The sequence below is a fragment of the Salmo salar genome, unplaced genomic scaffold (genome assembly GCF_905237065.1).
Source record: "Salmo salar unplaced genomic scaffold, Ssal_v3.1, whole genome shotgun sequence".
Lineage (NCBI taxonomy): Eukaryota > Metazoa > Chordata > Actinopteri > Salmoniformes > Salmonidae > Salmo > Salmo salar.
Genome location: NW_025550845.1, coordinates 70,867 through 95,000, shown reverse-complemented (window position 1 = coordinate 95,000; position 24,134 = coordinate 70,867). Strand labels below are relative to the sequence as shown.

The following is a 24,134-nucleotide window of genomic DNA, read 5'->3' as shown; positions in this document are numbered from 1 at the left end:
GAGAAACCCATGTTGTCCCAGAGTGGGTGTGTGTGAGAGGGAGAGCAATGCTTGACCATTGTTTCGTGTACTGACCGCTGTTTGACTGTGTTGGTCGGAAGCTGTGACCGTCGGTCGACTCCACCAATCAGATAGTTGCTTTGTGTTGTCGCGGTGACCGCCGTTTGGCCCTGTTGCCCAGGCATTAACTCGACAGACAGGAAGGTTACTTTGGGTCCTCGGATGCTATATCCAGTCATTAAGAGGGGTTGTTTTGGCTGGAGCCGGGGGGGGGGGGGTGAAGAGGTAGACATGATAACACAAAGACCTGACCCGGTCATAGCAACGGTCATTCCAAATGATCCGGTCACCATCTTAACCTTTAGACGAACTCTGAGCTTCCTGTTTATGGTTAGCCTAGCGTCTGCTCGGTCCACAACGAGGAGATGTTCTGATTTTCATGGGAAATGGCAAGAGAGCCTGTGACGAGACTTCCTCTTTTGGACGTTACCAAGGTGACATCTTAATCCCTCCTCCACATTAGCTGGATTGGTTGAACAGTACAGAAGATAACCTCCCCAGACAGTATTTTTTTCTGCTCATCAAGACCAGTATGTAGGGGACCTAGTTTCAGACCAGTATGTAGGGGATCTAGTTTCAGACCAGTATGTAGGGGACCTAGTTTCAGACCAGTATGTAGGGAATGTAGTTTCAGACCAGTATGTAGGGGACCTAGTTTCAGACCAGTATGTAGGGGACCTAGTTTCAGACCAGTATGTAGGGGATCTAGTTTCAGACCAGTATGTAGGGGATCTAGTTTCAGACCAGTATGTAGGGGGATCTAGTTTCAGACCAGTATGTAGGGGATCTAGTTTCAGACCAGTATGTAGGGGATCTAGTTTCAGACCAGTATGTAGGGGATCTAGTTTCAGACCAGTATGTAGGGGATCTAGTTTCAGACCAGTATGTAGGGGGGTCTAGTTTCAGACCAGTATGTAGGGAATCTAGTTCCAGACCAGTATGTAGGGGATCTAGTTTCAGACCAGTATGTAGGGAATCTACTTTCAGACCAGTATGTAGGGAATCTAGTTCCAGACCAGTATGTAGGGAATCTAGTTCCAGACCAGTATGTAGGGGATCTAGTTTCAGACCAGTATGTAGGGGGATCTAGTTTCAGACCAGTATGTAGGGGGATCTAGTTTCAGACCAGTATGTAGGGAATCTAGTTTCAGACCAGTATGTAGGGGGATCTAGATCCAGACCAGTATGTAGGGGATCTAGTTTCAGACCAGTATGTAGGGGATCTAGTTTCAGACCAGTATGTAGGGGATCTAGTTTCAGACCAGTATGTAGGGGATCTAGTTCCAGACCAGTATGTAGGGGATCTAGTTTCAGACCAGTATGTAGGGAATCTAGTTCCAGACCAGTATGTAGGGGGATCTAGTTTCAGACCAGTATGTAGGGAATCTAGTTTCAGACCAGTATGTAGGGAATCTAGTTCCAGACCAGTATGTAGGGGGATCTAGTTTCAGACCAGTATGTAGGGAATCTAGTTTCAGACCAGTATGTAGGGAATCTAGTTTCAGACCAGTATGTAGGGAATCTAGTTTCAGACCAGTATGTAGGGAATCTAGTTCCAGACCAGTATGTAGGGATCTAGTTTCAGACCAGTATGTAGGGAATCTAGATTCAGACCAGTATGTAGGGGATCTAGTTTCAGACCAGTATGTAGGGGATCTAGTTTCAGACCAGTATGTAGGGAATCTAGTTTCAGACCAGTATGTAGGGGATCTAGTTTCAGACCAGTATGTAGGGAATCTAGTTTCAGACCAGTATGTTGGGAATCTAGTTTCAGACCAGTATGTAGGGGGATCTAGTTTCAGACCAGTATGTAGGGGGATCTAGTTTCAGACCAGTATGTAGGGGGATCTAGTTTCAGACCAGTATGTATGTAGAGGATCTAGTTTCAGACCAGTATGTAGGGGATCTAGTTTCAGACCAGTATGTAGGGGATCTAGTTTCAGACCAGTATGTAGGGTATCTAGTTTCAGACCAGTATGTAGGGGGGTCTAGTTTCAGACCAGTATGTAGGGGATCTAGTTTCAGACCAGTATGTAGTGGGGTCTAGTTTCAGACCAGTATGTAGGGAATCTAGTTTCAGACCAGTATGTAGGGAATCTAGTTCCAGACCAGTATGTAGGGGATCTAGTTTCAGACCAGTATGTAGGGAATCTAGTTCCAGACCAGTATGTAGGGGATCTAGTTTCAGACCAGTATGTAGGGAATCTAGTTTCAGACCAGTATGTAGGGGATCTAGTTTCAGACCAGTATGTAGGGAATCTAGTTCCAGACCAGTATGTAGGGGGATCTAGTTTCAGACCAGTATGTAGGGAATCTAGTTTCAGACCAGTATGTAGGGAATCTAGTTCCAGACCAGTATGTAGGGGGATCTAGTTTCAGACCAGTATGTAGGGAATCTAGTTTCAGACCAGTATGTAGGGAATCTAGTTTCAGACCAGTATGTAGGGAATCTAGTTCCAGACCAGTATGTAGGGGATCTAGTTTCAGACCAGTATGTAGGGAATCTAGTTTCAGACCAGTATGTAGGGTATCTAGATTCAGACCAGTATGTAGGGGATCTAGTTTCAGACCAGTATGTAGGGTATCTAGATTCAGACCAGTATGTAGGGGATCTAGTTTCAGATCAGTATGTAGGGGATCGGGTTTCTGGTGTTTATTTTACGTCTGCTACATTAGGTAGGGTTAGTCCGAACAGAGGGCTGAGGAACCAAGGTTTTGACTTTGCGTGTAACAACACAAAAGCAGGTTGACCAGGTCACATCCATCCTAACCCTAAATGTAACCCTCTGTCTAATTCCTTTTTAGAGCATACAGACTAGAGGTCTTCATGGATCCACCTGTACCTGAATACCCGATCCGGGCTGCGAGCGGGTACGGATCTAGAATTCTAAATCATGTCACGGGTCATGGTCGGATCTGATATGATTGTCACAGGTATCGGGTATCGTGTCATTTTAACTGACTTGTCCGGAAGGACCCATATAGATCCGAACGCGACGGCTGCAGGAGAGAGAGAGAGACATTATATAATTGATGCTGCTGCTCTTTGCTTATCACGAGAGTGGAGCGTGTAGCTTGTCGTTGGCCAATCAGAAGTCATCCAAGTGGCAATAGGCTACAGTCTAGCTAGCTAGCGTTAACTATACTGAACAAAAATATAAACGCAACATGCAGACTCAATTAGCCTAGCTAGCTAGCGTTAACTATACTGAACAAAACTATAAATGCAACATGCAGACTCAATTAGCCTAGCTAGCTAGCTTTAACTATACTGAACAAAACTATAAACGCAACATGCAGACTCAATTAGCCTAGCTAGCTAGCTTTAACTATACTGAACAAAACTATAAACGCAACATGCAGACTCAATTAGCCTAGCTAGCTAGCGTTAACTATACTGAACAAAACTATAAACGCAACATGCAGACTCAATTAGCCTAGCTAGCTAGCTTTAACTATACTGAACAAAACTATAAACGCAACATGCAGACTCAATTAGCCTAGCTAGCTAGCGTTAACTATACTGAACAAAACTATAAACGCAACATGCAGACTCAATTAGCCTAGCTAGCTAGCTTTAACTATACTGAACAAAACTATAAACGCAACATGTAACAATTTCAAAGATTTTACTGAGGTAAAGTTCATAGAAGGAAATCAGTCAATTTAAATAAATAAATTTCCCCCTAATCTATGGATTTCACATGACTGGACAGGGGTGCATAGGCCCACCCGCTGGGGCGCCAGGTCCAGCCAAAATCTCAATTAGTTTTTCCCCACAAAAGGGCAGAAATACTCCTCAACACCCCCATCAGACGATCCTGCAGGTGAAGAAGCCGGATGTGGAGGTCCTAGGCTGACGTGGTTACACATGGTCTGAGGTTGTGAGGCCGGTTGGACATACTGCCAAATTCTCTAAAACGACGTTGGAGGCGGCTGCTGGTAGAGAAATTAACATTCAAGTCTCCGGTTACAGCTCTGGTGTACATTCCTGCAGGCAGCATGCCAATTGCACACTCCCTCAAAACTTGAGACATCTGTGGCATTGTGTTGTGTGACAGAACTGCACATTTTAGAGTGGCTATGAAGGTCCCCAGCACAAGGTGCACCTGTGTAATGATAATTCTGTTTAATCAGCTTCTTGATATGCCACACCTGTAAGGTGGATGGATTATCTTGGCAAAGGAGAAATGCTCACTAACATGGATGCAAACAAATTTATGCACAAAATTTGAGAGAGAAGCTTTTTGTTTATGTGGAAAATTTCGGGGATTTTTTATTTCAACTCATGAAACATGGGACCAACACTTTACATGTTGCTTTTCTATTTTTGCTCAGTGTAGCTTCTCCCAGTTAGAAACAGTCAAGACAGGTGCTATGTAATCATATTGGATGATCAATAACCTAGCTATGGCAGCAATTAGTCTACTACGAGTCTGCTTGGTTGATTGCTGTCTCTCCCTCACTCCCTGTTCCCTGTCACTCACTCACACTCAGTAGTCTACACACACAGCACGGCCCCAGCTAGAGCATTACCTCTCTTTACCTCCTCTCTCACTCGTGCTTGATCAGCTCTGGTTACATTTGTTTCTTTACTTTTCTGCTGCTCCCTGCACACGGACCGGACCTGGATCAGATCAGGTCTATACGGAACGGGTCTAGTTGACCTATGGTCCGTTCAGAACTGGTCTAGTTTTCCTATGGTCCGTTCAGAACGGGTCTAGTTGTCCTATGGTCTGTTCAGAACCGGTCTAGTTGTCCTATGGTCTGTTCAGAACCGGTCTAGTTGTCCTATGGTCCGTTCAGAACCGGTCTAGTTGTCCTATGGTCCGTTCAGAACGGGTCTAGTTGTCCTATGGTCCGTTCAGAACCGGTCTAGTTGACCTATGGTCCGTTCAGAACGGGTCTAGTTGTCCTATGGTCCGTTCAGAACCGGTCTAGTTGACCTATGGTCCGTTCAGAACCGGTCTAGTTGACCTATGGTCCATTCAGAACCGGTCTAGTTGTCCTATGGTCCGTTCAGAACGGGTCTAGTTGACCTATGGTCCGTTCAGAACCGGTCTAGTTGTCCTATGGTCCGTTCAGAACCGGTCTAGTTGACCTATGGTCCGTTCAGAATGGGTCTAGTTGACCTATGGTCCGTTCAGAACCGGTCTAGATGTCCTATGGTCCGTTCAGAACCGGTCTAGTTGACCTATGGTCCGTTCAGAACGGGTCTAGTTGTCGTATGGTCCGTTCAGAACGGGTCTAGTTGTCCTATGGTCCGTTCAGAATGGGTCTTTATATTTAAACTCTCAGGTCCGGATGGCAAAGCCCCAGGTACATATATGGAATGGATCCAACTTTTTAGACCCATGAAGGCCTCTGATAGAGAACAATGTGAAGAGAGTTCCGAAAATCAAGGTTCAACTGAATATTATGATTGCTGTTTATTTCAGGATTCTTTATTTCACATTTATTTAACTAGGGCAAGTCTGTTAAGAACAAATTATTATTTACAATGACGGCCTACCCGGCCAAACCCTCCCCTAACCCGGACGACACTGGGCGAGTGTGCTCCGCCCTATGGGACTCCCAATCAGAGCCGGTTGTGATTCAGCCTGGAATCGAACCAAGGTCTGTAGTGACTCCTCTAGCACTGATATGCATTGCCTTAGACTGCTGTGCCACTCGGTCATGCCCGCTGGTATATTATGATTTCTGTTAGGTCTGATTGATGTTAGATCATGAATATTCTGATTGCTGTTAGAGCATGAATATTCTGATACTGTTACATCATGAATATTCTGATTGCTGTTAGGTCTGATTGCTGTTAGGTCATGAATATTCTGATTGATGTTAGGTCATGAATATTCTGATTGCAGTTAGGGTTGATCGCTGTTAGGTCATGAATATGCTGATTGCTGTTAGGTCATGAATATTCTGATTGCTGTTAGGTAATGAATATTCTGATTGTTGTTAGGTCATAAATATTCTGATTTCTGTTTTGGGTCATGAATGTTCTGATTGCTGTTTTGGGTCATGAATATTCTGATTGTTGTTTTGGGTCGTGAATATTCTGATTGCTGTTAGGTCATGAATATTCTAATTGCTGGTTTGGGTCATGAATATTTTAATTTCTCTTTTGGGTCATGAATATTCTGATTCCTGTTTTGGGTCATGAATATTCTGATTTACTGTTTTGGGTCATGAATATCCTGATTGTTTTTTTGAGTCATTAATAATCTGATTGCTGTTTTGTGTCTTGAATATTCTGATTTCTGTTTTGGGTTATGAATGTTCTGATTTCTGTTTTGGGTTATGAATGTTCTGATTCCTGTTTTTGGGTCATGAATGTTCTGATTCCTGTTTTGGGTCATGAATGTTCTGATTCCTGTTTTTGGTTATGACCGCTTGTCACCCTTTCTTTTCTTTCTCCCCCTCAGAAAGGGTGAGGGGCTTCTGGTTTCTCCCCCTCAGAAAGGGTGAGGGGCTTCTGGTTTGTGTCACAGTATGACAGGGGGACCCCAAGTTGAACCATAGCGTAATAGTAAGTGTGTGAGAGAGAGAGAGCGAACAGAATGTGTGTTGAGATGGTGAAAGTTAGTTCCTGTTGAGTGACAGATGAATGGTAGACTCTCAGTAGTTGGACCTGAGATAATCTTTGACCTTCTCCTCAAAAGGTCCAACTACGACAGCCAAAGTAGCAGTTCCCGAGAGAGGATAACCTTTGACCTCGTCCTTTTAAGTAGTCCCGAGGTCAGACAAAACGTAGAACAGGACATAGAGACCACTCTTCCTTAACATGAACTACTGATATCTTATCAGACTGGATGTATGTTATTCTCTTTCCTCTTCTCTCCCTCAGACCCACTGAGGCTAAAGTGATGTAGTGTCTTAACACAGAGCTGTGTTTGTGATTAAGAAAAATGTCGGGACTTTTCACTCACGGACGGTAGCTGACAATCTATGTAGATAAAATATGGGGATTCCCAAGCCTTTCTTACAGAAGCCCTCAGAAATAACCTCGACGCTAACGAGGCGTTTTCTTAAGCCTCACCTGTGGAGCGGTCAAGGCTTAACCCTGGGTTTAAACGATGGAGAGCAAGATGACAGGAATGGAAAAAGCAGAAAAGCAGAAATAAGGGTCTTAGCATTTTTGTATCATTTTGTTTTGTATCACAGCCGTAACTAAGTCGGTAGTATTACAGGTCACTAGTGTTTGTGCGTGAGATTGCTTCATCTCTGACCTTGCCCTGAACTCTTAAGTGATATTGTGTGTCTAACTCACTCTGGTTGTAATACTGTCCTCAGAGTAACACACATGTAAAACAATTCCCTGTGTCCCTGCCCTATAACCGTTAACACAGAAAGAAAAAAACAATTCCCTAAACGTTCCCTACAAAATAAATCTAACAGCTGGAATAACCATTAGAACTGTTAGACAAACACACACAGAAAGAGAGAGAAGGAGTGGGGAGGAGAGGGGGAGAAGGGGAGAGAAGGAGGAGGGGACAGAGAAAGGAGGAGATAGAGGAGGGGACTAGCTAGAGAAAGGAGGGGCTAGCTAGAGAGAGGGGAGGGGCTAGCTAGAGAAAGGAGGGGGAGGGGCTAGCTAGAGAAAGGAGTGGCTAGCTAGAGAAAGGAGGAGCTAGCTAGAGAAAGGAGGAGCTAGCTAGAGAGAGGAGGAGGGGCTAGCTAGAGAAAGGAGTGGAGGGGCTAGCTAGAGAAAGGAGTGGCTAGCTAGAGAGGGGAGGGGAGGGGCTAGCTAGAGAAAGGAGTGGCTAGCTAGAGAAAGGAGGGGAGGGGCTAGCTAGAGAAAGGAGTGGCTAGCTAGAGAGGGGAGGAGCTAGCTAGAGAAAGGAGGGGAGGGGCTAGCTAGAGAAAGGGGAGGAGCTAGCTAGAGAAAGGAGGGGAGGGGCTAGCTAGAGAAAGGAGTGGCTAGCTAGAGAGGGGAGGAGCTAGCTAGAGAAAGGAGGGGAGGAGCTAGCTAGAGAAAGGGGGGGAGGAGCTAGCTAGAGAAAGGAGGGGAGGAGCTAGCTAGAGAAAGGAGGGGAGGGGCTAGCTAGAGAAAACTCTTAGAACTCTTACCACCTGGGGCGGCCCGTCAGGAAGTCCAGGATCCAGTTGCAGAGGGAGGTGTTTAGTCCCAGGATCCTTAGCTTAGTGATGAGCTTTGTGGGCACTATGGTGTTGAACGCTGAACTGTAATCATTGAACAGCATTCTCACATAGGTGTTCCTTTTGTCCAGGTGGGAAAGGACAGTGTGGAGTGCAATAGAGATTGCGTCATCTCGGGCGGTATGCGAATTGGAGTGGGTCTAGGGTGTCCAGGAGGATGCTGTTGATGTGAGCCATGACCAGCCTTTCAAAGCACTTCATGGCTACCGACGTGAGTGCTACGGGTCAGTAATCATTTAGGCAGGTTACCTTCGCTTCCTTGGGCACAGGGACTATGGTGGTCTGCTTGAAACATGTTGGTATTACAGACTCGGACAGGGAGAGGTTGAAAATGTCAGTGAAGACACTTGACAGTTAGTCTGCGCATGCTTTGAGTACACGTCCTGGTAATCCGTCTGGCCCAGCGGCTTTGTGAACGTTGACCTGTTTAAAGGTTTTGCTCACATCGGCTAACGAGAGTGTTATCACACAGTCATCCAGAACAGCTGGTGCTCTCGTGCATGCTTCAGTGTTGCTTGCTTGAGCGAGCATAAAAGGCATTTAGCTAGTCTGGTAGGCTCACGTCACTGGGCAGCTCGCAGCTGGGTTTCCCTTTGTAGTCTGTAATAGTTTTCAAGCCCTGCCACATCCGACGAGCGTCAGATCCGGTAGGATTCAATCTTAACCCTGTAATTTAATCCGCCAGCTCCATATTGTCTGTTTCTTCTTTCAGCCACGTCTTTATGAAACATAAGATGTTACAGTTTTTAATGTCCCGTTGGTCATCAATTTTATTTTCTAACGATTGCACGTTAGCAAGGAGAATGGAAGGCATTGGGAGTTTACTCGCTCGCCTCCGGCTTCTCAGAAGGATCCCCGATCTGCGTCCCCTTTTCCGGCATCTTTTCTTCACACAAAAGGCTTGGATCTGGGCCTGTTTCAGTGAAAGCAGGATATCCTTCTCGTCGGACTCGTTAAAGGAAAAAGTTTCTTCCAGTCCACGGTGAGTAATCGCTGTTCTGATGTCCAGAAGTTCTTTTCGATCATAAGAGACAATAGCAGCAACATTATGTACACAATAAATTGAAAAATAAGTTACGCCAACAAAAAAAAGACAATATTGCACAATTGGTTGGGAGAATGTAGAACGTCAGCCATGTTTCTTCGGCGCTACGTCAAGTTTTTATTCTTCTCTTTTCACTTTTTCTTCTGGAAGTTATATTACCCCCCCTCTCCTCCTCCTCTCCTCCCCCATCCTCCTCTCCTCCCCCTCTCCTCCTCCTCTCCTCCCCCCATCCCCCTCTCATCCCCCCATCCTCCTCTCCTCCCCCTCTCCTCCTCCTCTCCTCCCCCTCTCCTCCTATACTCCCCCTCCTCATCCCCCCCATCCTCCTCTCCTCCCCCTCTCCTCCCCCTCTCCTCCTCTCCTCCCCCTCCTCATCCCCCCATCCTCCTCTCCTCCCCCTGGGGAGATTGTGTTGAGCGGAACGATAGCACGGCAGGTCACCATGAGGTGAGGGAGGCAGAGAGAGAAGTTCAACAAGAGGTGAAGACCGAGACTAAGAGGGGAGATGGTGTGTGTGTGTGTGTGTGTGTGTGTGTGTGTGTGTGTGTGTGTGTGTGTGTGTGTGTGTGTGAGACAGATGAATTCAGGGAGTGTGGGTGGGGTGAATCGGGTAAGACTGGGCTCTGTGTGTGTGAGTGACGGGGGGGCGAGTCACTGTGTGTGAATCGGGGATCAGAGGTGCATGTTCTTCCACCAGTAGCCAACCAGACTGCCTGCTGGGTAGCGTGAGTTTGGGGTTGGATCTGAAATGGCACCCTATTCCCTTTATAGTGCACTCTGTTCCCTTTATAGTGCACTACCCATAGGGTTCTGCTCAAAAGTAGTACACGGAAATAGGGAAATGGGTGCCCTGTTACCTCGACCCTGCCCTCATCCTAATAACTCCTTTACCCTCTTCTCAACTTTCATCTTGTTTTGCAACTGCTGCACTCAGCTCCTTCTCCCATCTCCTCTCTCTCTCTCTCTCTCTCTCTCTCTCACCCTCTCTCTCTCTCTCTCTCTCTCTCTCTCACCCTCTCTCTCTCACTCACTCTCTCTCTCTCTCTCTCTCTCTCTCTCTCTCTCTCTCTCTCTCTCTCTCTCTCTCAATCTCCCTCTCCCTCTCCCTCTCTCTCTCTCTCTCTCTCTCCCACTCTCTCGTTCTCTCGCTCGCTCACTCTCTCAATCTCTCTATCTCTCCTTCGATCAATTCAATTCTATCAATTCAATTTATTGGCATGGCAAACATACGAATCCCCGAGCTGACAAGGTAAGAATCTGTCGTTCTGCCCCTGAACAACCCACTGTTCCCCCCGGTAGACCGTCACTGAAAATAAGAATTTGTTCTTAACTGACCTTAACCTACTTAAATAAAATAAAATAAAAAATGTTAGCATTGCCAAAGCAAGTGAAAAAGAAAATAAACAAAAGTGAAAAACAATTAACATTAACAGGAATAGACACATTTAAGATTTCTCTCTCTCTCCCATCACTCTCTCCTCTCTCTCTCTCCACTCACTCTCTCCCCCTTTCTCTCCTCTGACTCTCTCCCCTTTCTCTCCCCTCACTCTCTCCTCTCTCTCTCTCCACTCTCTCCCCCTTCTCTCTCACTCTCTCCCCTTTCTCTCCCTAACTCTCTCCTTCTCTCTCCACTCACTCTCTCCCCCTTTCTCTCCTCTGACTCTCTCCCCTTTCTCTCCCTCACTCTCTCCTCTCTCTCTCCACTCCTCTCTCCCCCTTTCTCTCCTCTCACTCTCTCCCCCTTTCTCTCCCCTAACTCTCTCCTCTCCCTCTCTCCTCTCCTCTTCTCTCCCTCTCTCCTCTTCTCTCCCTCTCTCCTCTTCTCTCCCTCTCTTCTCTTCTCTCTCTCTCTCTGATATGAATCGAGTGATTTGAGAAGAAAGAGATCCTGTCTCAGATTCTGATCCTCAATACCTGAGCAAAGTCATGTGTTTGTGTGTGTGTGTGTGTGTGTGTGTAGTTTTAAGGTTACTTCCTCTAAACACAGAGCAGTCTATCAATATGATACTATGAGCTTCCTTATCTACACTAGCATGTTTGTGTTTGGGGAAAAGAGTTAAACCCAGGTCAGGAACCGGTCCTGTGTGTGTTGGGTCGTGACTGGGTCACAACACGGTCAAAGGAAAATGTTATAGACTGGAACCGGTTGTCCAAATCAGTCACCTTCTTCTCCTCCCTTTCCCCTCTCTTCCTCTGCTTCCTTTCCCCCCCTCTTCCTCTCCTTCCTTTCCCCCCTCTTCCTCTCATATGGTATGTGTGTGTTTAGTGTTAGCTAAAGTTCGACAGGCCAGTAGTTCTATGTTATAATCAGTTTAAAAAAGGACACAGTAACCACACACACACACACACACACACACACACACACACACACACACACACACACACACACACGATATCATACACCTGGGATTGAGACGTATCAGGTTACCTCTACCTCCCTCCTTCTCTTTCCCCTTCTATCCATCGCTCTCCTTCTCTCCCTCCCTCCTTCTCTTTCCCCTTCTATCCATCTCTCTCCTTCTATCCATCACTCTCCTTCTCTCCATCTTTTCTCTCTCCTCTTCTCTCCATAGCTCTCCTTCTCTCCATAGCTCTCCTTCTCTCCATCGCTCTCCTTCTCTCCATTGCTCTCCTTCTCTCCATAGCTCTCCTTCTCTCCATAGCTCTCCTTCTCTGCCCCTCTCTCCTTCTCTCCATCTCTCTCCTTCTCTGCCCCTCTCTCCTTCTCTCCATCTCTCTCCTTCTCTGCTCCTCTCTCCTTCTCTCCATCGCTCTCCTTCTCTGCCCCTCTCTCCTTCTCTGCCCCTATCTCCTTCTCTCCATAGCTCTCCTTCTCTCCATCGCTCTCCTTCTCTGCCCCTCTCTCCTTCTCTGCCCCTCTCTCCTTCTCTCCATAGCTCTCCTTCTCTGCCCCTCTCTCCTTCTCTCCATAGCTCTCCTTCTCTCCATCGCTCTCCTTCTCTCCATAGCTCTCCTTCTCTGCTCCTCTCTCCTTCTCTCCATAGCTCTCCATAGCTCTCCTTCTCTGCTCCTCTCTCCTTCTCTCCATAGCTCTCCATAGCTCTCCTTCTCTGCCCCTCTCTCCTTCTCTCCATAGCTCTCCTTCTCTCCATAGCTCTCCTTCTCTGCTCCTCTCTCCTTCTCTCCATAGCTCTCCATAGCTCTCCTTCTCTGCTCCTCTCTCCTTCTCTCCATAGCTCTCCTTCTCTCCATAGCTCTCCTTCTCTGCCCCTCTCTCCTTCTCTCCATAGCTCTCCATCTCTCCATAGCTCTCCTTCTCTCCATAGCTCTCCTTCTCTCCATAGCTCTCCTTCTCTCCATAGCTCTCCTTCTCTCCATAGCTCTCCTTCTCTGCACCTCTCTCCTTCTCTCCATAGCTCTCCTTCTCTGCTCCTCTCTCCTTCTCTCCATAGCTATCCTTCTCTCCATAGCTCTCCTTCTCTCCATAGCTCTCCTTCTCTGCTCCTCTCTCCTTCTCTCCATAGCTCTCCTTCTCTCCATAGCTCTCCTTCTCTCCATAGCTCTCCTTCTCTGCTCCTCTCTCCTTCTCTCCATAGCTCTCCATAGCTCTCCTTCTCTCCATAGCTCTCCTTCTCTGCCCCTCTCTCCTTCTCTCCATAGCTCTCCTTCTCTCCATAGCTCTCCTTCTCTCCATAGCTCTCCTTCTCTCCATAGCTCTCCTTCTCTCCATAGCTCTCCTTCTCTGCCCCTCTCTCCTTCTCTCCATAGCTCTCCTTCTCTGCCCCTCTCTCCTTCTCTCCATAGCTCTCCTTCTCTGCCCCTCTCTCCTTCTCTCCATAGCTCTCCTTCTCTCCATCGCTCTCCTTCTCTCCATAGCTCTCCTTCTCTGCTCCTCTCTCCTTCTCTCCATAGCTCTCCTCTCTCCATAGCTCTCCTTCTCTGCTCCTCTCTCCTTCTCTCCATCGCTCTCCTTCTCTCCATAGCTCTCCTTCTCTGCCCCTCTCTCCTTCTCTCCATAGCTCTCATTCTCTCCATAGCTCTCCTTCTCTGCTCCTCTCTCCTTCTCTCCATAGCTCTCCTTCTCTCCATAGCTCTCCTTCTCTCCATAGCTCTCCTTCTCTGCCCCTCTCTCCTTCTCTCCATAGCTCTCCTTCTCTCCATAGCTCTCCTTCTCTGCTCCTCTCTCCTTCTCTCCATAGCTCTCCTTCTCTCCATAGCTCTCCTTCTCTGCACCTCTCTCCTTCTCTCCATAGCTCTCCTTCTCTCCATAGCTCTCCTTCTCTGCTCCTCTCTCCTTCTCTGCTCCTCTCTCCTTCTCTCCATAGCTCTCCTTCTCTCCATAGCTCTCCTTCTCTCCATAGCTCTCCTTCTCTCCATAGCTCTCCTTCTCTCCATAGCTCTCCTTCTCTCCATAGCTCTCCTTCTCTCCATAGCTCTCCTTCTCTCCATAGCTCTCCTTCTCTGCACCTCTCTCCTTCTCTCCATAGCTCTCCTTCTCTCCATAGCTCTCCTTCTCTGCTCCCTCTCTCCTTCTCTCCATAGCTCTCCTTCTCTCCATAGCTCTCCTTCTCTCCATAGCTCTCCTTCTCTGCTCCTCTCTCCTTCTCTCCATAGCTCTCCTTCTCTCCATAGCTCTCCTTCTCTGCTCCTCTCTCCTTCTCTGCTCCTCTCTCCTTCTCTCCATAGCTCTCCTTCTCTCCATAGCTCTCCTTCTCTCCATAGCTCTCCTTCTCTGCTCCTCTCTCCTTCTCTCCATAGCTCTCCTTCTCTCCATAGCTCTCCTTCTCTCCATAGCTCTCCTTCTCTGCTCCTCTCTCCTTCTCTCCATAGCTCTCCTTCTCTCCATAGCTCTCCTTCTCTCCATAGCTCTCCTTCTCTGCTCCTCTCTCCTTCTCTCCATAGCTCTCCTTCTCTGCCCCTACTCTCCTTCTCTCCATAGCTCTCCTTCTCTCCATAGCTCTCCTTCTCTGCCCCTCTCTCCTTCTCTCCATAGCTCTCCTTCTCTCCATAGCTCTCCTTCTCTGCCCTCTCTCCTTCTCTCCATAGCTCTCCTTCTCTCCATCGCTCTCCTTCTCTCCATAGCTCTCCTTCTCTGCTCCTCTCTCCTTCTCTCCATAGCTCTCCTTCTCTCCATAGCTCTCCTTCTCTGCTCCTCTCTCCTTCTCTCCATAGCTCTCCTTAGCTCTCCATAGCTCTCCTTCTCTGCCCCTCTCTCCTTCTCTCCATAGCTCTCCTTCTCTCCATCGCTCTCCTTCTCTCCATAGCTCTCCTTCTCTGCCCCTCTCTCCTTCTCTCCATAGCTCTCCTTCTCTCCATAGCTCTCCTTCTCTGCTCCTCTCTCCTTCTCTCCATAGCTCTCCTTCTCTGCCCTCTCTCCTTCTCTCCATAGCTCTCCTTCTCTGCCCCTCTCTCCTTCTCTCCATAGCTCTCCTTCTCTCCATAGCTCTCCTTCTCTCCATAGCTCTCCTTCTCTGCTCCTCTCTCCTTCTCTCCATAGCTCTCCTTCTCTGCTCCTCTCTCCTTCTCTCCATAGCTCTCCTTCTCTGCCCCTCTCTCCTTCTCTCCATAGCTCTCCAGCTCTCCTTCTCTGCCCCTCTCTCCTTCTCTCCATAGCTCTCCTTCTCTCCATAGCTCTCCTTCTCTGCCCCTCTCTCCTTCTCTCCATAGCTCTCCTTCTCTCCATCGCTCTCCTTCTCTCCATAGCTCTCCTTCTCTGCTCCTCTCTCCTTCTCTCCATAGCTCTCCATAGCTCTCCTTCTCTGCTCCTCTCTCCTTCTCTCCATAGCTCTCCATAGCTCTCCTTCTCTGCCCCTCTCTCCTTCTCTCCATAGCTCTCCTTCTCTCCATAGCTCTCCTTCTCTGCTCCTCTCTCCTTCTCTCCATAGCTCTCCATAGCTCTCCTTCTCTGCCCTCTCTCCTTCTCTCCATAGCTCTCCTTCTCTCCATAGCTCTCCTTCTCTGCCCTCTCTCCTTCTCTCCATAGCTCTCCATCTCTCCATAGCTCTCCTTCTCTGCCCCTCTCTCCTTCTCTCCATAGCTCTCCTTCTCTCCATAGCTCTCCTTCTCTGCCCTCTCTCCTTCTCTCCATAGCTCTCCATCTCTCCATAGCTCTCCTTCTCTGCCCCTCTCTCCTTCTCTCCATAGCTCTCCTTCTCTCCATAGCTCTCCTTCTCTGCTCCTCTCTCCTTCTCTCCATAGCTCTCCTTCTCTCCATAGCTCTCCTTCTCTGCTCCTCTCTCCTTCTCTGCTCCTCTCTCCTTCTCTCCATAGCTCTCCTTCTCTCCATAGCTCTCCTTCTCTCCATAGCTCTCCTTCTCTCCATAGCTCTCCTTCTCTGCTCCTCTCTCCTTCTCTCCATAGCTCTCCTTCTCTCCATAGCTCTCCTTCTCTCCATAGCTCTCCTTCTCTCCATAGCTCTCCTTCTCTCCATAGCTCTCCTTCTCTCCATAGCTCTCCTTCTCTGCTCCTCTCTCCTTCTCTCCATAGCTCTCCTTCTCTCCATAGCTCTCCTTCTCTGCTCCTCTCTCCTTCTCTCCATAGCTCTCCTTCTCTGCCCCTCTCTCCTTCTCTCCATAGCTCTCCTTCTCTGCCCCTCTCTCCTTCTCTCCATAGCTCTCCTTCTCTCCATAGCTCTCCTTCTCTGCTCCTCTCTCCTTCTCTCCATAGCTCTCCATAGCTCTCCTTCTCTGCTCCTCTCTCCTTCTCTCCATAGCTCTCCTATAGCTCTCCTTCTCTGCCCCTCTCTCCTTCTCTCCATAGCTCTCCTTCTCTCCATAGCTCTCCTTCTCTGCCCTCTCTCCTTCTCTCCATAGCTCTCCTTCTCTCCATAGCTCTCCTTCTCTGCCCCTCTCTCCTTCTCTCCATAGCTCTCCTTCTCTCCATAGCTCTCCTTCTCTCCATAGCTCTCCTTCTCTCCATAGCTCTCCTTCTCTCCATAGCTCTCCTTCTCTCCATAGCTCTCCTTCTCTCCATAGCTCTCCTTCTCTCCATAGCTCTCCTTCTCTCCATAGCTCTCCTTCTCTGCCTCTCTCCTTCTCTGCTCCTCTCTCCTTCTCTCCATAGCTCTCCTTCTCTCCATAGCTCTCCTTCTCTCCATAGCTCTCCTTCTCTGCTCCTCTCTCCTTCTCTCCATAGCTCTCCTTCTCTCCATAGCTCTCCTTCTCTCCATAGCTCTCCTTCTCTGCTCCTCTCTCCTTCTCTCCATAGCTCTCCTTCTCTGCCCCTCTCTCCTTCTCTCCATAGCTCTCCTTCTCTGCCCCTCTCTCCTTCTCTCCATAGCTCTCCTTCTCTCCATAGCTCTCCTTCTCTGCACCTCTCTCCTTCTCTCCATAGCTCTCCTTCTCTCCATCGCTCTCCTTCTCTCCATAGCTCTCCTTCTCTGCTCCTCTCTCCTTCTCTCCATAGCTCTCCTTCATAGCTCTCCTTCTCTGCTCCTCTCTCCTTCTCTCCATAGCTCTCCTATAGCTCTCCTTCTCTGCCCCTCTCTCCTTCTCTCCATAGCTCTCCTTCTCTCCATAGCTCTCCTTCTCTGCTCCTCTCTCCTTCTCTCCATAGCTCCCCTTCTCTCCATAGCTCTCCTTCTCTGCTTCTCTCTCCTTCTCTCCATAGCTCTCCTTCTCTCCATAGCTCTCCTTCTCTCCATAGCTCTACTTCTCTCCATAGCTCTCCTTCTCTCCATAGCTCTCCTTCTCTGCTCCTCTCTCCTTCTCTCCCATAGCTCTCCATAGCTCTCCTTCTCTGCCCCTAGCTCTCCTTCTCTCCATAGCTCTCCTTCTCTCCATAGCTCTCCTTCTCTGCCCCTCTCTCCTTCTCTCCATAGCTCTCCTTCTCTCCATAGCTCTCCTTCTCTGCCCCTCTCTCCTTCTCTCCATAGCTCTCCTTCTCTCCATAGCTCTACTTCTCTCCATAGCTCTCCTTCTCTCCATAGCTCTCCTTCTCTCCATAGCTCTCCTTCTCTGCACCTCTCTCCTTCTCTCCATAGCTCTCCTTCTCTCCATAGCTCTCCTTCTCTGCTCCTCTCTCCTTCTCTTGCTCCTCTCTCCTTCTCTCCATAGCTCTCCTTCTCTCCATAGCTCTACTTCTCTCCATAGCTCTCCTTCTCTCCATAGCTCTCCTTCTCTCCATAGCTCTCCTTCTCTGCTCCTCTCTCCTTCTCTCCATAGCTCTCCTTCTCTCCATAGCTCTCCTTCTCTCCATAGCTCTCCTTCTCTGCTCCTCTCTCCTTCTCTCCATAGCTCTCCTTCTCTCCATAGCTCTCCTTCTCTCCATAGCTCTCCTTCTCTGCCCCTCTCTCCTTCTCTCCATAGCTCTCCTTCTCTCCATAGCTCTCCTTCTCTGCTCCTCTCTCCTTCTCTCCATAGCTCTCCTTCTCTGCCCCTCTCTCCTTCTCTCCATAGCTCTCCTTCTCTCCATAGCTCTCCTTCTCTGCCCCTCTCTCCTTCTCTCCATAGCTCTCCTTCTCTCCATAGCTCTCATTCTCTGCTCCTCTCTCCTTCTCTCCATAGCTCCCCTTCTCTCCATAGCTCTCCTTCTCTGCTCCTCTCTCCTTCTCTCCATAGCTCTCCTTCTCTCCATAGCTCTCCTTCTCTCCATAGCTCTCCATAGCTCCATAGCTCTCCTTCTCTCCATAGCTCTCCCTCTCCATAGCTCTCCTTCTCTCCATAGCTCTCCTTCTCTCCATAGCTCTCCTTCTCTCCATAGCTCTCCTTCTCTCCATAGCTCTCCTTCTCTCCATAGCTCTCCATAGCTCCATAGCTCTCCTTCTCTCCATAGCTCTTCATAGCTCCATAGCTCTCCTTCTCTCCATAGCTCTCCTTCTCTCCATAGCTCTCCTTCTCTCCATAGCTCTCCATAGCTCACCTTCTCTCCATAGCTCCATAGCTCTCCTTCTCTCCATAGCTCTCCATAGCTCTCCTTCTCTCCATAGCTCTCCTTCTCTGCCCCTCTCTCCTTGTTTTTTTCTTCTTTTAAACGTTTGACTCTCAGTAATATACATTATTATTTGTTTTATTTTAAGAGACATGATTAATGTTTTTCTCTCTCTATAACAATAGAACAAGTTATTAACTCTCTCTCTATGTATATATATCTCTCTCTTCCTCTCTTCCTTTCTTCCATCGATCTCTCTCTCCCTCTCCCTCTGTCTTTCTCCATATCTCTCTCTCTCTCTCTCTCTCTCTCCGTGTCTCTGTCTCTCTCCCTCTCTCTCTCTTCCTCTCTTCCTGTCCCCTCCGTCCTCCCCTCTCTGTCTCTAGTTGTTAGATCTGTTTATCCAATGGGACTGGTCTAGTTATCTAGCGCACTATGGAAGACCCACCTGCAAATACCTGAGAGTCAACCCAAACACTACGCTAGCACTGCTGGAAAAGTAAGAGTACCCCTCTCTCTTCCTCTCCATCCATACCTCTCTCTTCCTCTCCTTCCATACCTCTCTTCCTCTCCATTCATACCCCTCTCTTCCTCTCCAACCATACCTCTCTCTTCCTCTCCTTCCATACCTCTCTCTTCCTCTCCAACCATACCTCTCTCTTCCTCTCCATCCATACCTCTCTCTTCCTCTCCTTCCATACCTCTCCCTTCCTCTCCTTCCATACCTCTCTCTTCCTCTCCATCCATACCTCTCTCTTCCTCTCCATCCATACCTCTCTCTTCCTCTCCTTCCATACCTCTCTCTTCCTCTCCTTCCATACCTCTCCCTTCCTCTCCATCCATACCTCTCTCTTCCTCTCCTTCCATACCTCTCTCTTCCTCTCCTTCCATACCTCTCTCTTCCTCTCCTTCCATACCTCTCTCTTCCTCTCCTTCCATACCCCTCTCTTCCTCTCCTTCCATACCTCTCTCTTCCTCTCCTTCCATACCTCTCTCTTCCTCTCCATCCATACCTCTCTCTTCCTCTCCTTCCATACCTCTCCCTTCCTCTCCTTCCATACCTCTCTTCCTCTCCATTCATACCCCTCTCTTCCTCTCCATCCATACCTCTCTCTTCCTCTCTATCCATACCTCTCTCCTCCTCTCCTTCCATACCTCTCTCTTCCTCTCCTTCCATACCTCTCTCTTCCTCTCCTTCCATACCTCTCTCTTCCTCTCCATCCATACCTCTCTCTTCCTCTCCATCCATACCTCTCTCTTCCTCTCCATCCATACCTCTCTCTTCCTCTCCTTCCATACCTCTCTCTTCCTCTCCTTCCATACCTCTCTTCCTCTCCATTCATACCTCTCTCTTCCTCTCCTTCCATACCTCTCTCTTCCTCTCTATCCATACCTCTCTCTTCCTCTCCTTCCATACCTCTCTCCACTCATTGAGTCCTACAGGATTTATCGACGGTGAGAACTGCAGTTGCATGTCTATCAGTGTGTTTTGAATGGAAGATTTGTGTCTGTTAAAGAGTTATCTGTGTGTTGGTGGGCTGCGTGTCAGTAAACAATGGAGACAGTAACAAAACGGAAGCAGTGCGATCGTCACCCTGACGGGACCACTGTCGTTATAATGGGATTTTTGAATCGCTGTAACCACAGCGATCTTATTTTACCAGGTAAGTTGACAGAGAACACGTCCTGACCAATAGTAAGATGTTATTTTTTATGGTAGAGTAGGTCAAGGCGTGACAGGGGGGTGTTTTTCTATGTTTTGTATTTCTATGTTCAGGTTCTATGTTTTGTATTTCTATGTTTGGGTTTTTCTTTGGGATGATCTCCAATTAGTGGCAGCTGGTCCTCGTTGTCTCTAATTGGAGATCATACTTAAGTAGGGTTTTTTTCTTCCAACCTGGGTTTGTGGGAGATTAATTTTGAGTTGTGTATGTTTCACCTCTGCGTCACGATTTGTTGTTCTTCAGTTTATGTTTATGTATTGCATAGTTTCACCGTATAAATAAAATGTGGAACGACACACACGCTGCACTTTGGTCCGCTCATTCCTACGACAGCAATGACCTGGGGAATAGTTACAGGGGAGAGATGAATGAGCCAATTGTAAGCTGGGGATGATTAGGTGGCCATGACAGTATGAGGGCCAGATTGGTAATTTAGCCAGGGTTAATACTCTTACTTATGATAAGTGCCATGGGATCTTTAGTGACCACAGAGAGTCAAGACACCTGTTTCACATCCTATCTGAAAGACAGCACCCCAACACAGGGCAATGTCCCCAATCACTGCCCTGGGGCATTGGGATATTTTTTTAGACCAGAGGAAAGGGTGCCTCCTACTGGCCCTCCAACACGATCCAGGGACCGACCAGGACCAACCCTGCTTAGCTTCAGCAGCAAGCCAGCAGTGGTATATAGGGTGGTATGCTGCTGGCGATAATTATCACCTCATCAGGTTACTGTGTTACTGTAACAGACTATCAGTTTACTGTGTTACTGTAACAGACTATCAGTTTACTGTGTTACTGTAACAGACTATCAGTTTACTGTGTTACTGTAAAAGACCGTATCAGTCTACTGTGTTACTGTAACAGACCGTATCAGTTTACTGTGTTACTGTAACAGACTATCAATTTACTGTGTTACTGTAACAGACTATCAGTTTACTGTGTTACTGTAACAGACTATCAGTTTACTGTGTTACTGTAACAGACCGTATCAGTTTACTGTGTTACTGTAACAGACTATCAGTTTACTGTGTTACTGTAACAGACTATCAGTTTACTGTGTTACTGTAACAGACTATCAGTTTACTGTGTTACTGTAACAGACCGTATCAGTTTACTGTGTTACTGTAACAGACCGTATCAGTTTACTGTGTTACTGTAACAGACTATCAGTTTACTGTGTTACTGTAACAGACTATCAGTTTACTGTGTTACTGTAACAGACTATCAGTTTACTGTGTTACTGTAACAGACAGTATCAGTTTACTGTGTTACTGTAACAGACAGTATCAGTTTACTGTGTTACTGTAACAGACCGTATCAGTTTACTGTGTTACTGTAACAGACTATCAGTTTACTGTGTTACTGTAAAAGACCGTATCAGTCTACTGTGTTACTCTCTCTCTCTCTCACACACACACACACACACACACACACACACACACACACACAGCTATGTCTTACTATATTTTATGGAGATTTTCAGGACCAACAATGAGTCCCATTTAAAATTGTATTTTCCCTAAACCTAACCCTAATGCCTAACACTAATTTTAACTCTAATTTTAAACCTAAACCCAACGCCTAAGTCTAATTTTAACTCTAATTTTAAACCTAAACCTAACTCTTAAGCCTAACTCTAATGTTAACTCTAATTGTAAACCTAACTCTTAAGCCTAAGTCTAATTTTAACTCTAATTTTAAACCTAATCCTAACTCTTAAGCCTAACTCTAATTTTAAACCTAAACCTCTTAAACCTAAACCTAACTCTTAAGCCTAAAATAGCCTTTTTACAAGTGAGGACCAGTAGAAAGTCCTAACTTCTCAGAATTTTAGCTGGTTTACTGGTGTCTGGTACACAGACGGTACCTCCAGTGTCATGAGATGGAGGCCCTGTCCTGGTGGTCTGTTTGCCCACAGAGGATGCAGCCTGCTGGGTTTAGTCTGCCGCTCTATCCCCCTAACCCCCTGGAACTCCATAGGAGAACACTGTGACATGCCTACTGCATACCACGACTCACGTAAGACACACACCCGTGACTTGGATCCTTTCAAAGACCAATGGACTGCGTTGTGTGTTGTGTGTGTGTGTGTGTGTGTGTGTGTGTGTGTGTGTGTGTGTGTGTGTGTGTGTGTGTGTGTGTGTGTGTGTGTGTGTGTGTGTGTGTGTGTGTGTGTGTGTGCTGTGTCTTGTCTCTCGGTGTGTTCTTAAAGTCCGTCACGTGTGTCTCTATTGAAATGTTTTGTGGAAATGTATTCCTTTGTATTTGATTGACTCTGTGCATCTTGTTATAAAATGAACAAGTTTGAAGCTGTTCTGATACTGGTTCATCTGTTATCTCCCTCTCTCACTCCTCCCTCTCTCACTCCTCCCTCTCTCACTCCTCCCTGTCTCACTCCTCCCTGTCTCACTCCTCCCTCTCTCACTCCTCACTGTCTCACTCCTCCCTGTCTCACTCCTCCCCGTCTCACTCCTCCCTCTCTCCTCCTCCCTCTCTCCTTCCTCTCTTCACTCCTCCCTTCTCCTCCCTCTCTCCTCCTCCTCTCCTCCTCCCTCTCTCACTTCTCACTCCTCCCCTCTTCCCTCGATCTCTCACTCCTCCCTCTCTCACTCCTCCCTGTCTCACTCCTCCCTCTCTCACTCCTCCCCCTCTTCCCTCGATCTCTCACTCCTCCCTGTCTCACTCCTCCCTGTCTCACTCCTCCCCTCTTCCCTCGATCTCTCACTCCTCCCTCTCTCACTCCTCCCCCTCTTCCCTCGATCTCTCACTCCTCCCTGTCTCACTCCTCCCTGTCTCACTCCTCCCCCTCTTCCCTCGATCTCTCACTCCTCCCTCTCTCACTCCTCCCCCTCTTCCCTCGATCTCTCACTCCTCCCTGTCTCACTCCTCCCTCTCTCACTCCTCCCCCTCTTCCCTCGATCTCTCACTCCTCCCTGTCTCACTCCTCCCTGTCTCACTCCTCCCCCTCTTCCCTTGATCTCTCACTCCTCCCTCTCTCACTCCTCCCCCTCTTCCCTCGATCTCTCACTCCTCCCTGTCTCACTCCTCCCTCTCTCACTCCTCCCCCTCTTCCCTCGATCTCTCACTCCTCCCTCTCTCACTCCTCCCTCTCTCACTCCTCCCTCTCTCACTCCTCTCTCACTCACTCCTCCCTCTCTCACTCCTCACTCACTCACTCCTCCTTCTCTCACTCCTCGATCTCTCACTCCTCCCTCTCTCACTCCTCCCTCTCTCACACCTCTCTCTCACTCCTCTCTCTCTCCTCCCTCTCTCACTCCTCCCTGTCTCACTCCTCCCCTCTCACATCCCTCTCGCACTCCTCCCTCTCTCACTCCTCCCCCTCTCACTCTTCCCCCTCTCACTCTTCCCCCTCTCACTCTTCCCCCTCTCACTCCTCCCCTCTCTCTCCTCCCCCTCTCACTCCTCCCTCTCTCTCTCCTCCCTCTCTCACTCCTCCCCCTATTCCCTCGCTCTCTTTTTTCCTCTCTCCATCCAGGATGAAAGACACTAGTCGTAAGAACAACATGTTTGCTCAGTTCAGGAAGAACGAGAGAGACACACAGAAACTCCTCGACACTGTGGTCAATCAGCTACTCAACCTCGTCTCCGCCCACCAGACCTGAATGGAGCCATCCTATTGACCAATGAAACGCCACAATCCTTCCACTAGCCATCCTATTGACCAATGAAACGCCACAATCCTCTTGCATCCACGTGCATGTAGTCGAAAAGGGAGATGTAATGCTCTTCCACTCTCTCTCCACATATACTAAAGGGATTGTAATGACCCTATGTTACTAATAAAGATATTACAATCTTTGACAAATACTCAATAAAACAGACTACTGGCTATGAAATTATTTGATTGTTTAGTATTTATGGTGGTGGTGGTGGTGGTGGTGATGATGATGAAAAGAATGTTTGATTAACTTATTGGGCCATGTTCCTTGACACTGATCAGACCAAGTCCTGGACTAAAACAGACCCACTTCCTGGACTAAAACAGACCCACTTCCTGGACTAAAACAGACCCACTTCCTGGACTAAAACAGACCCACTTCCTGGACTAAAACAGACCCACTTCCTGGACTAAAACAGACCCACTTCCTGGACTAAAACAGACCCACTTCCTGGACTAAAATAGACTCACATCCTGGACTAAAACAGACCCACTTCCTGGACTAAAACAGACCAATTTCCTGGACTAAAACAGACCCACTTCCTGGACTAAAACAGACCCACTTCCTGGACTAAAACAGACCCATTTCCTGGACTAAAACAGACCCACTTCCTGGACTAAAACAGACCCAT

General features: G+C 47.8%; 1 protein-coding gene across 2 annotated transcripts in view; it reads left to right on the top strand.

Moving 5' to 3' along the window:
- LOC123740061 (exocyst complex component 6B) overlaps positions 1 to 23,638 on the top strand; it is a 51,019-nt gene extending 27,381 nt beyond the window's left edge. Inside the window, exons 2-3 of one of the 2 annotated variants that reach the window (XR_006768120.1) lie at positions 18,481 to 18,593; positions 23,320 to 23,638. Coding sequence is in view for 1 of the 2 variants with exons in the window: in XM_045713966.1 (XP_045569922.1) it covers positions 23,320 to 23,446 (127 nt within the window). In the remaining variant the exon portion in view is untranslated. The remainder of the gene's footprint in view (positions 1 to 18,480; positions 18,594 to 23,319) is intronic. The other variant, XM_045713966.1, reaches the window with a different exon arrangement.
- Positions 23,639 to 24,134: the final 496 nt, after the last annotated feature.